The sequence below is a fragment of the Nerophis lumbriciformis genome, linkage group LG05, assembly GCF_033978685.3.
Source record: "Nerophis lumbriciformis linkage group LG05, RoL_Nlum_v2.1, whole genome shotgun sequence".
Classification (NCBI taxonomy): Eukaryota; Metazoa; Chordata; class Actinopteri; order Syngnathiformes; family Syngnathidae; genus Nerophis; species Nerophis lumbriciformis.
The window spans coordinates 9,886,792-9,902,879 of record NC_084552.2 but is presented as its reverse complement, the minus strand read 5'-3'; the positions used below and the strand labels follow the sequence as shown (position 1 = coordinate 9,902,879).

At 40.0% G+C, this 16,088-nt stretch overlaps 1 protein-coding gene across 11 annotated transcripts in view; it reads right to left on the bottom strand.

The window, feature by feature from the left end:
• Nucleotides 1–16,088, bottom strand: part of abcc9 (ATP-binding cassette, sub-family C (CFTR/MRP), member 9) — a 115,304-nt gene that overhangs the window by 59,225 nt on the left and 39,991 nt on the right. For all 11 annotated transcript variants that reach the window (XR_009815322.2, XR_009815323.2, XM_061961300.1 and 8 more), the window contains one exon: nucleotides 12,668–12,775. Coding sequence is in view for 9 of the 11 variants with exons in the window: in XM_061961300.1 (XP_061817284.1) it covers nucleotides 12,668–12,775 (108 nt within the window). In the remaining 2 variants the exon portion in view is untranslated. The remainder of the gene's footprint in view (nucleotides 1–12,667; nucleotides 12,776–16,088) is intronic.

The following is a 16,088-nucleotide window of genomic DNA, read 5'->3' as shown; positions in this document are numbered from 1 at the left end:
ACAGTTTAAAATAATCAGAGAACTGACTAACACTGACCCTACACAACTATGTTGCACAATTAAGTTTTTTTTTTTTTTTTAAAGCGAAAGAGGTAATTTCAACAGGTACAGCATCCTATGTCATATCTACATGTAATAAGATTTGTAACAAGGCAAAACGTTTGTAAATTGGTCGAAAATCGAGCAAGTTATGGTAATTTAATTAGTACATGTACCATTGACATCAATGTAATGATTGAGGCTAGCTGTCCGAGGTAAGATGGCTACAACGTTGCTACACTGGAGAATGATTGGTCATATGAAAAATGCTCACAGCCAATCAGAAAGGAGGGGCCGTCTAAGCATACCCGCCCCCAAAGTGCCAAAAAGAAACATGACAGCGCGAGGAGAGATGCCAGCAGTACACAGAGAGCACGCAGAAAGGCGTCGCGCGCGCGCAGAAAGGCACCGCGCGCGCACAGAAAGGCACCGCGGGCGCACAAAAAGGCACCGCGCGCGCGCAAAAGGGTGTCGCGCGCGCACGAAGTAGAGAATCAGCGCGCGATAACAGTTTTTATGCGCTCGGATTTTTGGCACTAATGTGACGCCATACAAGAGGCAAAGAATTAAACAGAGACATAATTCAATTTGGACTCAATATATTGAGGAGAGTCGCCCGGACATTGTATCCTTCTACAATCTCCAGCAGGCTCTGCCAAAAGATTGCACTCCTCCTGCTTTATTTGACTTTCTCCCCCCACCTGACCACAGCTGCTTCCAGAGGGAAGTGGGTCGTAAACAGCGTTACCTTTGGTTACCGAACAGTTCAAAAGAAAAGGTCGTAAAATAGTTCGAAAAGAGTTCCTAAAATACGTCAAAAAGAGTTTGTTTGGAAATTGGGCAGATCCTGCCATCTGTCCGCTTTGAAGTCCTTGGGCCAGAACAACATCCTTCTGTTGATTACCATACATGAAATAACACAGGAACACCTTCATCTTGCTTCTCCCCCCCACTACACAGTGGAGTTTTACGAGCCTTACTCTTGGTAGGTTTCAAAAGACAGCCTTTTGTCTTTTTGTCAGGAACACAATCTAATACAAAGTTTTTGTGATCATTTAGAAACAATTATTCTAACAGGTCATATTATGATTTTTTCCCCACATTTAAAACACGTCCTTGTGGTCTACATAACAATTAAAGGTGGTTCATGTCAGAATAATTGTATCCAAGTTATCACAAAACCTTGTGTTTCCATGAGTTCCCGGCGATCAGACAAAAGCTGCCTTTGATCTAACCAATCAAAAGGCTTGTAAAACTCCACTGTGTAGGATGGGAAGCGACATAAAGGTGTCGGTTTCTTTGATGTATTGTAATCCACAGGAAGATTTTGTCTTGAACCAAGATCTACAAAGCGGAGAGGAAGCAGGACCTGACCCCCCCTCCAGGCACCTTTTCTTTGAACTGTTTTGTAACCAAAGGCGACGGCTGTTTACGACCCCCCTTCCTTTGGAAACAGCTGTTGCCATGTAATCAGGGAAAGTCCAAATAAAAGAGGAGGCGTACAATCTTTTGTCAGAGTGTGGTGGAAGACTGTACAAGGAGTACAGTCCCAGACGTTTCTCCTCAATTGAGCTCAATTTAATCCTGTCTTTGTTTAATTCCTTGCTTCTTTGTCTGTTTAATAGATGTCATCAGTGTTTGAACCTGACAGTTCTTTAAAACATTGCATATACTTTGTTTTACAGACCTATCTTCAAGCCAGTTTTTGGCTCCCTCTGAAAACAATCCCTTTCAAAAAGGCAAAGTCACACCACACTCTCACACTGATGGAACTATCGTCGCCTCCCATGTTTTGTAGTTTTTCCCTTTCATTGTGCAATATTGCTTCTACCACCACTAGTTTTGAGTGACTTTCCCCACATGCACAACATCCCATATCACACATGTCAAACTCAAGGGCCACGTCATTTTATTTGGCCCTCGAAAGCCTGGAAATAATATGCGTCGTTAAAGTACTTTATATTATCTTATTAAATGTATTATTTTTTTCCATTTTGACAGAAAAAAAACATGTATTTTCCGGACTATAAGACGCCCTTAAAATCCTTTTTTTCCCTCAAAACTCGACAGTGCGCCTTATAACCCGGTGCGCCGAATGTATGGAATAAGTCTGGTCTTGCTTACCGACCTCGAAGCAATTTTATTTGGTACATGGTATATGGCAGTCACACATAAGAGATACGTGTAGACTGCAATATGACTCAAGTAAACAACACCAAAATGTTATGTTCCATTGAAAATATAGAACATTACACACGGTGCTCAAAAATCTATCAAAATATTTTAGTAGGACTTTGGTAAGCTATGAAGCCACACCTCTTGATGGATTGTACTGTGCTTCAACATAGGAGTATTATTATGGTGTGTGTATAAGGTAAGACATATTATCTAGCATTTTGTTTCGCAATATTATGCAAAATCAACTTTTCTTACCTTCTGGTACCTGCTGATCTGTATTTGGGATCTGCATAAGTTCTGAAAATGTGCGCGCATCCGCCTTTGTAGTCCGTGCCGACACCGTAGTCAATAAGCTTCTTCTTTTTCTCTATCTTCTTGTTATGTGACATTCATCCTCCACTGTTGCCATTTCTAATATAAAGTTGTTGGAATAATTGTTTGTAAGTTATCACAAAAGAAACGTTGTATTATGAATGCTGTCTTTCGAGGCCTAACAAGAGGAAGAAGGCTCGTGAAACGCCACTGTGATTTCAACACGGACAGATGGCAGGATCTGCTCAACTTCCAGAGGAACTCTCTTTGAAGTGTTAAACGAACTCTCTCTGAAGTATTTCACAAACTCTCTTCCAACTAATTGGTAACCGAGGTCAACGCTATTTACGACCCGCTGCCCTCTTGAAGTTGCTGTGGTCAGGAGACGGGAGGGGTTATCCATTGTCCTCCAACACCTGCCCCAGCTGGATCCAGGAAGAGCCCAAGCCCAAGAAATCCTCTTCTTGGTCTTCAAAGCGACCGAAAACAATGACTGTTTTACATACTTCCCATTCCTGCTGTGACATGTGTTGGTGCGTGAACATTGAACATCTGAATAAATGAGGAGACGAAAACCTTCTTCGTCAGAGCGTGGTGCAGGACTGTACAGAGAGTGCAGTGGCCATGTCTCTCCTCAATATTGAGTCCAAATTGAATTCTGTCTCTGTTTGATTCCTTGCCTTTTGTCTTGTTTAATAGATGTCCTCAGTGTTTGAACGTGACAAAAGTAGTGTAAAGTTCTTACTTATATCTGTCAGTAAACTCGCCATGAAAGCACTAAAACATACCGGTGTAGTGAGTTGACATTATTCACCCAAGGAACTTTAGTTATTAGAGAGTTCCTGTTTTTCACGGGACACATTTCGGGCGTTGTTGTTGCACGAGTGAGCCACAGATGAGGAGATGCTGCTCCGTTATTGATTGAAGTAAAGTCTGAATGTCATTAAAACAGTTAGCGCCATCTTTTGACACTTCTTCCACTCTCGTCCTTGCACGCTACACCGCGACAACAAAGAGAAGACGCTGTCGAAGTGGAAGCACGTAAATAAGACCGCCCACAAAACGGCGCATTCCGAAGTGACTGTCAGAAAGTGACTTGAAGATGATGTGTAAAACATCATCTATGCAACATTTTGACCAAAGAACTACCATTACATGTTATGTAGACCACAAGGAAGTCTTTTACATTTAGAAAAAAATAAAATAAATAAAACTCCTTTAATGTGCCTTATAATCCGGTGCGCCTTATATGTGGGAAAAAAAAGATCGAAAGTAGACCATTCATTGGCAGTGCGCCCTATGGTCCGGAAAATACGGTAAATTAAAGCAATTTGGGTGAATCTTTACCATATATGGAGACGACAGGGCCGAAAACGTCACAGGACAGACGGCTGGTTTGGAAGAAGTATGAAAGAAGGCAAGATTTTATCCCATCCATTTTCTACCGCTTTTCCCTTAGGGGTCGCGGGGGGCGCTGGAGCCTATCTCAGCTACAATCAGGCGGAAGGCGGGGTACACCCTGGACAAGTCGCCACCTCATCACAGGGCCAACACAGATAGACAGACAACATTCACACTCACATTCACAAACTAGGGACCATTTAGTGTTGCCAATCAACCTATCCCCAGGTGCATGTCTTTGGAGGTGGGAGGGGCCTATCCCCAGGTGCATATTTTTGGAGGTGGGAGGAAGTCGGAGTACCCGGAGGGAACCCACGCAGTCACGGGGAGAACATGCAAACTCCACACAGAAAGATCCCGAGCGCAGGATCGAACCCAGGACCTTCGTATTGTGAGGCAGACGCACTAACCCCTCTTTCACCGTGCTGCCCTGTGAAGTCAGGATTGTTTAATACATTTCTCTGCAATGGTTTGATTTCAAATTTTGGGGACTTAGATCCCTAATACAGGGGCAGCACGGTGGAACAGGGGTTAGTTAGTGCATGTGCCTCACAGTACGAAGGTCCTGAGTAGTCCTGGGTTCAATCCCGGGCTCGGGATCTTTCTGTATGGAGTTTACACGTTCTCTCCGTGACTGTGTGGGTTCCCTCCGGGTACTCCGGCTTCCTCCCACCTCCAAAGACATGCACCTGGGGATAGGCCCCTCCCACCTCCAAAAATTAGCACCTGGGGATAGGCCCCTCCCACCTCCAAAAACATGCACCTGGGGATAGGTTGATTGGCAACACTAAATTGGCCCTAGTGTGTGAATGTGAGTGTGAATAATGTCTGTCTACACTGCAAAAAGTCAGAGTTCAAAAACAAGAAAAAAAATACAAAAATGAGGGGTATTTTACTTGAACTAAGCAAAATTATCTGTCAATAGAACAAGAAAATTTGGCTTGTCAAGACTTTCCAAAACATGTAAAATTAGCTAACTTCAATGAACCCAAAAATACCTTAAAATAAGTATATTCTCACTAATAACAAGTGTACTTTTCTTGGTAGAAAAAAAAAGAAACCTTTTTGCTCAATATGTTGACAAATATTCTTAAATTAAGTAAATGCTAGTGCCATTATCTTGACATAATGATATGCCCTCGGCATTACATTTCTTGAAACCAGCAAACTTATACTAAAAACTAATTTATTGTTCTTAATGGAAATTCAACAAGGCAACCGCTTGTTACTCTCGGGGTCTCCTAGCCGCTCAGGCAAATCATATTGTCTCAAAATGCATTTTTCCATCGATAACATGACATCATCGCGCCAAGTGCGTGCTCTTTCAGTCAATTACTGCCCATGTTAAATGTTTAAATATTAACTGTCAGTTTACTGTACTGTGCCAACTGTACTACTATATGAGTACCTATTTTCTATTGTTTCATTGAAAATAAAACAGCAAAGTCCATTTGGCTGTCATCTGTTTTAATTATGAGACACAATTGTGTCAAAGTCATGATTTTTTTTTCATGCTTGAAATAAGAAATGATTACTTTGAAAAAGTAGTTTTATACTTGTGAGTGTTGATGACACAGCTTTGCAACACTTGATATTCTAGTTTCAAGCATGTTTTACTCAATATAGGTCATCACATCTCAGCAACAAGCTGTAATATTTTACTGAGATCATTAAGGACCAAAACACTTAAAACCAGTGACGTGCGGTGAGGTTGATGGCTGGTGAGGCACTGACTTCATCACAGTCAGATTTACAAACAAATGAACCCTAAAGAGTATCTTATTCACCATTTGATTGGCAGCAGTTAACGAGTTATGTTTAAAAGCTCATACCAGCATTCTTCCCTGCTTGGCACTCAGCATCAAGGCTTGGAATTGGGGGTTAAATCACCAAAAATGATTCCCAGGCGCAGCGCCGCTGCTGCCCACTGCTCCCCTCACCTCCCAGGGGGTGATCAAGGGGATGGGTCAAATTCAGAGGACAAATTTCACCACACCTAGTGTGTGTGTGACAATCATTGGTACTTTAACTTAACTTTAACTTTACACATACAAACTGTAGCAGACAAAAAAGCACATTTAATTAAAAAAACGTTATTATGGTCTTACCTTTACTTAGAAATTAAGTCCATGCGCCGCAACTAAAGCCCTCACTTAAACTTTCCACGTGCAAGATTGAATCTATTTAAAAAAGTGTAACCGAGGGTTTATAAATGTCGCCTATACTGTATGAAACTACAAAATAACAAACACGGAGGCTCCAGTTTACACCAGGACCACTTTATTTACCTTCTTTCAAAAACCTCCGCAACGTGACATCACTTCCGCTCTTAGCGCCTTCAAAATAAGAGCTCAAGGCAAATACTGTATAACAGCGCATAACAGGAACTTAACATCACAAAGAGGAAAGCCCATGAAAATAGGTTACAAAAGTTATTTAATAAGAAGCCAAAAAGTGCAAAAACAATAATGTTCGTGTTGGAGGAGTTGTGAATTAGGTACACCTGCAGTCTGCAGGTGTACCTAATGTTGTTTCCCTGCAGTCATTCACAACTCCTCCAACACGAACATTATTGTTTTTGCACTTTTTGACTTCTTATGAAATATTTTTTTAAAATAGATTCAATCTTGCACTTGGAAAGTTTAAGTGTGGGCTTTAGTTGATATAACAATTCTACGGCGAGGGTGCAGGAGGCGAGCCTCAGCCAGTGCGTCTTTTGCAGCCGTTTTATGATCGCTCAGCACAAGAAATACGTTACAAACATACAGTTGTTGACAAAATACACTGTACATTATATACCTCAGCTAACTAAACTATGGAAATGTATAATATAGTTCATATAGCAATACGGTCTCACTGCACAGCAGGCCAGCAGTTAGCCGAGTCCGGAATCCATGTTGCGGCACTGAGTGACGTGCCTCAACTGGGTGCTGTTCACCGCACCGTCTCTTCTCAGTATTTGAACGGCAAATGTGAAAATTCAGCGATTTTGAATAAAAATAATCTAAAACTGGTGAAGTTAAATGGAAAATAACTTTATAGTATAATCACTGGATACATATAACAATTTTTTTTTTTTTTTTTTTTTACTTTTTTTTTCTTTCCATGACTGCACGTCACTGCTTAAAACAAGTAAAACACTAACATAAAATCTGCTTAGTGAGAAGAATTATCTTATCAGACATAAAATAAGCAAATATCATTCTTATATGACATATTTCAATTTACTTAGATTTCACTTTTTGCAGCCTATCTATGTTGGCCCTGTGATGAAGTGGCGACTTGTCCAGGGTGTACCCCGCCTTCCGCTTGAATGCAGCTGAGATAGGCTCCAGCACCCCCCCGCGACCCCAAAAAGGGACAAGCGGTAGAAAATGGATGGATCCCTAATACACAAAAACAGGTACCATTGGGTAAGAAAAGTTGTTTTTGCATGATCGGTCCTCTTTACTCGGGCACTTCAGTTGTTATTTGTGTCCCAATACTTTTGTCCATGAGTGCAGCCGTTTGGACGTGACGCAAAAGTGGGGATGGGAGGGAAGCGGCGGAGAAGAGATCAACAACAACGGAAGCGAGGCATGAAATTAAGGAGGTCATGTTCTAGCAAACGTAAGAAGTGCTTGACAGCGTTTGCCCCCCCCCGGCCCCCCCCACGTGATCCACTGAGAGATGGCTTTCCCAGTCTGACTACTCGCATGGCGGTTTTGACCCGGGCCCAGGTCAGCAGCTCGGGGACCGAGCCGGAGCGGTCCGAGACCCTCCAAACCAGGAGGCCACAGGATGCTTCCGAGGAGACAATGTCACGCGCTGAGATCATGTGACCAGCAGACACCCCCCCCCGCCCCTGACTCATTCTCCTAACGAGCGGGCCGTCGCCGGGCTGGCGGCGTCGCCCCGCGGGGATGAGACAGGAAGAGCCGCCTTCGCTGAGGCCACGCACGGGGCAAGACGTTCTCATGTGAATCCTGAGAAGAGTTCACATGCACGCCCCCCCCGATAGGAAACAGCTGTTGATGAGCGTCACTTCGTTAGCGTTTCAAGTAGACACTGTTGGAATGATGCTGCCTCGTGCACCTTGCATCCATGCTGGACCCACGCCACACCACGCCCATCTCAGCTGATTGAAGGTTTAAAGCTGCGGTCGGCAACCCAAAATGTTAAAAGAGCAATAGTAGACGGGAAAAAAAATAACAACAAAAATGTCTGGAGCCGCAAAAAATTAAAAGCCTCATACAAGACAACACATGATGCAAGTGTCTATATTAGCTTACTATCAAAATGACTTTAAAAGTCTTATATAAGTGTTATAATGAAGACAACACATGATGTAAGTGTCTATATTAGCCTACTATCAAAATGACTTTAAAAGTCTTATATAAGTATTATAATGAAGACAACACATGATGTAAGTGTCTATATTAGCCTACTATCAAAATTACATTAAAAGTCTTATATAAGTGTTATAATGAAGACAACACATGATGTAAGTGTCTATATTAGCCTACTATCAAAATGACTTTAAAAGTCTTATATAAGTGTTATAATGAAGACAACACATGATGTAAGTGTCTATATTAGCCTACTATCAAAATGACTTTAAAAGTCTTATATAAGTGTTATAATGAAGACAACACATGATGTAAGTGTCTATATTAGCCTACTATCAAAATGACTTTAAAAGTCTTATATAAGTGTTATAATGAAGACAACACATGATGTAAGTGTCTATATTAGCCTACTATCAAAATGACTTTAAAAGTCTTATATAAGTATTATAATGAAGACAACACATGATGTAAGTGTCTATATTAGCCTACTATCAAAATTACATTAAAAGTCTTATATAAGTGTTATAATGAAGACAACACATGATGTAAGTGTCTATATTAGCCTACTATCAAAATGACTTTAAAAGTCTTATATAAGTGTTATAATGAAGACAACACATGATGTAAGTGTCTATATTAGCCTACTATCAAAATGACTTTAAAAGTCTTATATAAGTGTTATAATGAAGACAACACATGATGTAAGTGTCTATATTAGCCTACTATCAAAATGACTTTAAAAGTCTTATATAAGTGTTATAATGAAGACAACACATGATGTAAGTGTCTATATTAGCCTACTATCAAAATGACTTTAAAAGTCTTATATAAGTATTATAATGAAGACAACACATGATGTAAGTGTCTATATTAGCCTACTATCAAAATTACATTAAAAGTCTTATATAAGTGTTATAACGAAGACAACACATGATGTAAGTGTCTATATTAGCCTACTATCAAAATGACTTTAAAAGTCTTATATAAGTGTTATAATGAAGACAACACATGATGTAAGTGTCTATATTAGCCTACTATCAAAATGACTTTAAAAGTCTTATATAAGTGTTATAATGAAGACAACACATGATGTAAGTGTCTATATTAGCTAGGTTGTGAGTTCAAAACCCCGGCCGAGTCATACCAAAGACTATAAAAATGGGAGCCATTACCTCCCTGCTTGGCACTCAGCATCAAGGGCTGGAATTGGGGGTTAAATCACCAAAAATGATTCCCGGGCGCGGCCACCGCTGCTGCTCACCGCTCCCCTCGCCTCCCAGGGGGTGATCAAGGGTGATGGGTCAAATGCAGAGAATAATTTCGCCACACCTAGTGTGTGGGTGTGTGACAATCATTGGTACTTTAACTTTATATTAGCCTACTATCAAAATGATTTTAAAAAGTCTTTACAAGTGCTATAATGAAGGCAACACATGATGTAAGTGTCTGTATGAGCTATCTGCGATGAGGTGGCGACTTGTCCAGGGTGTACCCCGCCTTCCGCCCGATTGTAGCCGAGATAGGCTCCAGCGCCCCCCGCTACCCCAAAAGGCAATAAGCGGTACAAAATGGATGGATGGATATATGAGCTACATTAACCTACTATCAAAATGACTTTAAAAGTCTTATAATGAAGACAACATGATGTAAGTGTCTATATTAACTATATTAGCCTACTATCAAAATGACTTTAAAAGTCTTATATAAGTGTTATAATGAAGACAACACTATATTAGCCTACTATCAAAATTACTTTACAAGTCTTATATAAGTGTTATAATGAAGACAACACATGATGTGTCTATATTAGTTATATTAGCCTACTATCAAAATGACTTTAAAAGTCTTATATGAGTGTTATAATGAAGACAACACATGATGTAAGTGTCTATATTAGCCTACTATCAAAATTACTTTAAAATTCTTATATAAGTGTTATAATGAAGACAACACATGATGTAAGTGTCTATATTAGCTATATTAGCCTACTATCAAAATGACTTTAAAAGTCTTATATAAGTGTTATAATGAAGACAACACATGATGTAAGTGTCTATATTAGCCTACTATCAAAATTACTTTAAAAGTCTTATATAAGTGTTATAATGAAGGCAACACATGATGTAAGTGTCTATATCAGCTATATTAGCCTACTATCAAAATGACTTTAAAAGTCTTATATAAGTGTTATAATGAAGACAACACTATATTAGCCTACTATCAAACTGACTTTAAAAGTCTTATATAAGTGTTATAATGAAGACAACACATGATGTGTCTATATTAGTTATATTAGCCTACTATCAAAATGACTTTAAAAGTCTTATATAAGTGTTATAATGAAGACAACACATGATATAAGTGTCTTTATTAGCCTACTATCAAAATTACTTTAAAATTCTTATATAGGTGTTATAATGAATGCAACACATGATGTAAGTGTCTATATTAACTATATTAGCCTACTATCAAAATGACTTTAGCAGTCTTATGTAAGTGTTATAATGAAGGCAACACATGTGTCCATATTAGCCTACTTTTAAAATGACTTTAAAAGTCTTATATAAGTGTTATAATGAAAACAACACATGATGTAAGTGTCTATATTAGCCTACTATCAAAATGACTTTAAAAGTCTTATATAAGTGTTATAGTGAAGACAACACATGATGTAAGTGTCTATATTAGTTATATTAGCCTACTGTCAAAATGACTGTAAAAGTCTTATATAGGTGTTATAATGAAGACAATACTATATTAGCCTACTATCAAAATGACTTTAAAAGTCTTATATACCGTATTTTCCGCACTATAAGGCGCACCTAAAAACCACAATTTTTCTCAAAAGCTGACAGTGCGCCTAATAACCCGGTGCGCTTTATTACGATTCATTTTCATAAAGTTTCGGTCTCGCAACTTCGGTAAACAGCCGCCATCTTTTTTCCCGGTAGAACAGGAAGCGCTTCTTCTTCTACGCAAGCAACCGCCAAGGAAAGCACCCGCCCCCATAGAACAGGAAGCGCTTCACCCGCCCCCATAGAACAGGAAGCGCTTCACCCGCCCCCGGAAGAAGAAGAAAAAACGCGCGGATATCACCGTACGTTTCATTTCCTGTTTACATCTGTAAAGACCACAAAATGGCTCCTACTAAACGATCCGGGTCATAAAAAGACGCAATCTCTCCATCCGCACACGGATTACTACCGTATTTCACAGCAACTGAACCGCACTGTGGAACGGGAGCACGTACGGTGAATATTCGCTCCACAGGGAATGAGAAGTCATCCTTCACTGTGGTTCTAGCTTGCCATGCTAACTTCCACTCATGGTGATATTCAAAAGGAAGACCTTGCCAAAAGAGACCTTTCCAGCCGGCGTCATCATAAAAGCTAACTCGAAGGGATGGATGGATGAAGAAAAGATGAGCGAGTGGTTAAGGGAAGTTTACGCGAAGAGGCCGGGTGGCTTTTTTCACACAGCTCCGAAGGCGAACACACCTTCACTAAGACGGGCAGACAGCCTCGGACGACATACGCCAACATCTGCCAGTGGATCGTAAATGCTTGGGCAGATATTTCGGTCACAACTGTGGTCCGAGCTTTCCGGAAGGCAGGATTCACAGAACAACAGCGACACTGACTCCCGATGACTTCTACGAGACGGAACCGGCCATTTTGGATCCCACGCTAGCGCAACTTTTCAATTCGGACACCGAAGACGAAGAATTCGAAGGATTTACGAATGAAGAATAACTTCAGAAGGTGAGCGCTATGTTTATTTTGTGTGTTGTGACATTAACGTTCGAGCAACATTATGTTACTATTGCTCTACACCATTTTGAATTTTACTATGTTTGTGATTGCACATTTGCGTACATTTTGGGACAGAGTTGTTAGAACGCTGGTTTTCAATATATTATTAAAGTTTGACTGAACTATCTGACTGTTTTTTTGACATTCACTTTAGCGCAGCGTTTTTTTGACATTCACTTTAGCGCAGCGTAGGCGCGGCTTTTAGTCCGGGGCGGCTTATTGGTGGACAAAATTATGAAATATGTAATTCATAGAAGGTGCGGCTAATAATCCGGTGCGCCTTATAGTGCGGAAAATACGGTAAGTGTTATAATGAAGACAACACATGATGTAAGTGTCTGTATTAGTTATATTAGCCTACTATCAAAATGACTTTAAAAGTGTTATATAAGTGTTATAATGAAGACAACACATGATGTAAGTGTCTATATTAGTTATATTAGCCTACTATCAAAATGACTATCAAAATTATCTTTTTACATTTTCATACAGTTTTAAAAAAGCTCCAGGGAGCCACTGGGGCAGTGCTAAAGAGCCACGGGTTGCCGAGCCCCGGTTTAAAGGCTTTCTTTTCACCAATGTGAAAGATCTCCTGACCTTTACTGCCACATCCTCCGTCTCGCTGGGCCTCATCTGCCGCCTGGACGGCTGCTCGTAGTTGTCCATCTGGTACCGCAAGGGCTGCTTCCTGTTGATGGCTTTGGTCTTCAGGACAGGACCACGTCGTGTTTATGGGGGAGAGAGACAGAACACGGAACTCATCAATCTGCTCGGTAGACTCACATGCGACTACGAATGGGTACCGACCGAGTTCTGTTGGTACTACCGGGTACCGACTCACGTGAAATTAAACAGTACCATATTTCGATACCTTTATTGCACGTGACGTCACGTTCTGTGGCAGGCTTGGCACCGGCTTAAGCGGTACCGGTACCAAAATGTATTTCGTTACTTTTCGGTACTTTTCTAAATAAAAGGGGACCACAAAAAATGTCATTATTGTCTTTTTTTGAACAAAAAATCTTAGAGTACATGAAACATATGTTTATTATTGTCATTTAGTCCTTAAATAAAATGTTGAACATACTAGACAACTTGTCTTTTAGTAGTAAGTAAACAAAGACTCCTAATTAGTCTATGCAGTAACATTTTATGTTGTTTATCATTCTATTAATTTGTCCACATTATGAGGGACAAACTGTAAAAATGGATTATTAATCTACTTGTTCATTTACTGTTAATATCAGTTATTTTCTGTTCTATCTACACTTCTGTTAAAATGTAATAATCACTTATTCTTCTCTTCTTTGATACTTGACATTAGTTTTGGATGATACCACACATTTAGGTATGGATCCGATACCAAGTAGTTACAGGATCATACATTGGTCATATTCAAAGTCCTCATGTGCCCAGAGACGTATTTCCTGAGTTTATAAACATAATGAATTTTTTAAAAAGGGAAAAAAGATTTTGTGATGCTAAAAATATATAGATGTAATCGACTAGATACGCTCTTGTACTTGGTATCATTACAGTGGATGTCAGGTGTAGATCCACCCATGGCGTTTGTTTACATTGTGACGCCGGTGCGCTATTGTATCCTCCTACGGTGTGTAGTGAAGCATGTTTAGCTATTCCTCGTCCTCCAGTGATAATACTACTTGTAAGAAACTAAATTTATTTGTCACCATGGAGGCCGGGATTAGTGATTTAGAAGTAGCTAAAATGTGGATGGCTGTATGTCTTAAAGCAGCTCTTCCTGAGAGTGTTTCAGTGTTATAACTTCACCTTTATCTTTACTTTTTACACCAAAATGCGTCCATTCTCCCTTTTCTGTCTACACACTGTGTCTGCTTGTAAGTACTCTGTGTGTGTGCGCACGACGTGACGAAGCGTCGTCATGCTTGTTAAAAAAAAAAGGGGTGGGGTGGGGTGGACCGGTACTTTTTAGAGGCGGTATAAAACCGAATATGATTCATTAGTATCGTGATACTATACTAGTACCAGTATACTGTACAACCCTACCCCGCTGTTAGCTGACTTTTGCTAGTGTTTATTTACACGTTAGAATGCATAAAAAAAGAAAAATGTTAGAGCTGTCCGATAATGGCTTTTTTGCCGATACCCGATATTGTCCAACTCTTAATTACCGATTCTGATATCAACCGATACCGATATATACAGTCGTGGAATTAACACATTATTATGCCTAATTTTGTTGTGATGCCTCGCTGGATGCTTTAAACAATGTAACAAGGTTTTCCAAAATAAATCAACTCAAGTTATGGAAAAAAATGCCAACATGGCACTGCCATATTTATTATTGAAATCACAAAGTGCATTTTTTTTTTTTTTTAACATCCCTCAAAACAGCAGCTTGTAATTTGGGACATGCTCTGAGAGAGCATGAGGAGGTTGAGGTAGGGGGGTAGGGGTATCGGGGGGTATATATTGTAGCGTCCCAGAAGAGTTAGTGCTGCAAGGGGTTCTGGGTGTTTGTTCTGTTGTGTTTATGTTGTGTTTATGTTTATGTTGTGTTTATGTTCTCCCGAAATGTGTTTGTCATTCTTGTTTGGTGTGGGTTCACAGTGTGGCGCATATTTGTAACAGTGTTAAAGTTGTTTATACCGCCACCCTCAGTGTGACCTGTATGGCTGTCGACCAAGTATGTCTTGCATTCACTTGTGTGTGTGAAAAGCCGTAGATATTATGTGACTGAGCGGGCACGTGAAGGGAGTGCCCGTAAGGTTTATTGTCGCTCTGTACTTCTTTCTGCGTCTGTGTACACAGCGGCGTTTCAAAAAGTCATACATTTTACTTTTTGAAACCGATACCGATAATTTTGAAACAGACACGATAATTACCGATATTACATTTTAAAACATTTATCGGCCGATAATATCAGGACATCTCTAAAAAATATATGTGTGCTTGTCTGACATAAAGAACAATTCCAAATTAAAGCTGCAAGCAGCTATGGACGGGACCGACTGTGACGGCACATAAAATCCAAACCGGAGCAGTTATTAAAACTATTTGGTCAACTTTTAATTAGAAGGGTTCAATCTCTCTCCTGTGCTAGTTTGAAGCCGACACGACAAACGCATTCAGAGGAGATAATGTTTGAAAAAAGGTGACCGTTTTTTTTTTTACAAAACTTTTGTTTTGAAGGGGGAATTGCAAACTTCCTGATGATTTTTGCTGGGGGTTGTCAATATATGACATGTAGGTCTAAGTGAGACCTACACAGAGGTTTTTGTTTCATGTCTCTAAGACATTCCTACTGGAAGTTACAGGCAGTTTTGTCTGAGTTTTCTTCCTAGGAGCAGTTGTGTCTGTGTTTTCTTCCTAGGGGGCACTAGAGCGCAATTTTGAGTTTTGGGGTTGGGTTTTTTATTAGATCGCAATTTTTGCCAGTCCTGATGTGTGTGTCCAGTTTGGTGAGTTTTGAAGCATGTTAAGGGGGTCAAATTACAGCTCAAAGAGGCAAAAGTGACAGTTTTTACTACATTTTTGTTTTGAGGGGGGAATTGCCAACTTCCTGTTGTTTTCTGCTAAAAGATGTCAATGTATGAAATCTAGGTCTAAGGCACACCTACATAGAGGTTTTTGTTTCATGTCTCTACGACATTTGTACCGGAAGTTACAAGCAGTTTTGTCTGTGTTTTTGACCGTTTTTTTTTTTTACAAAACTTTTGTTTTGAAGGGGGAATTGCAAACTTCCTGATGATTTTTGCTGGGGGTTGTCAATATATGAAATGTAGGTCTAAGTGAGACCTACACAGAGGTTTTTGTTTCATGTCTCTAAGACATTCCTACTGGAAGTTACAGGCAGTTTTGTCTGAGTTTTCTTCCTAGGAGCGGTTGTGTCTGTGTCCTAGGGGGCGCTAGAGCGCAATTTTGAGTTTTGGGGTTTAGTTTTTTAATTAGATGGCACTTTTTGCCAGTCCTGATGTGTGTGTCAAATATGGTGAGTTTTGAAGCATGTTAAGGGGGTCAAATTACAGCTCAAAGA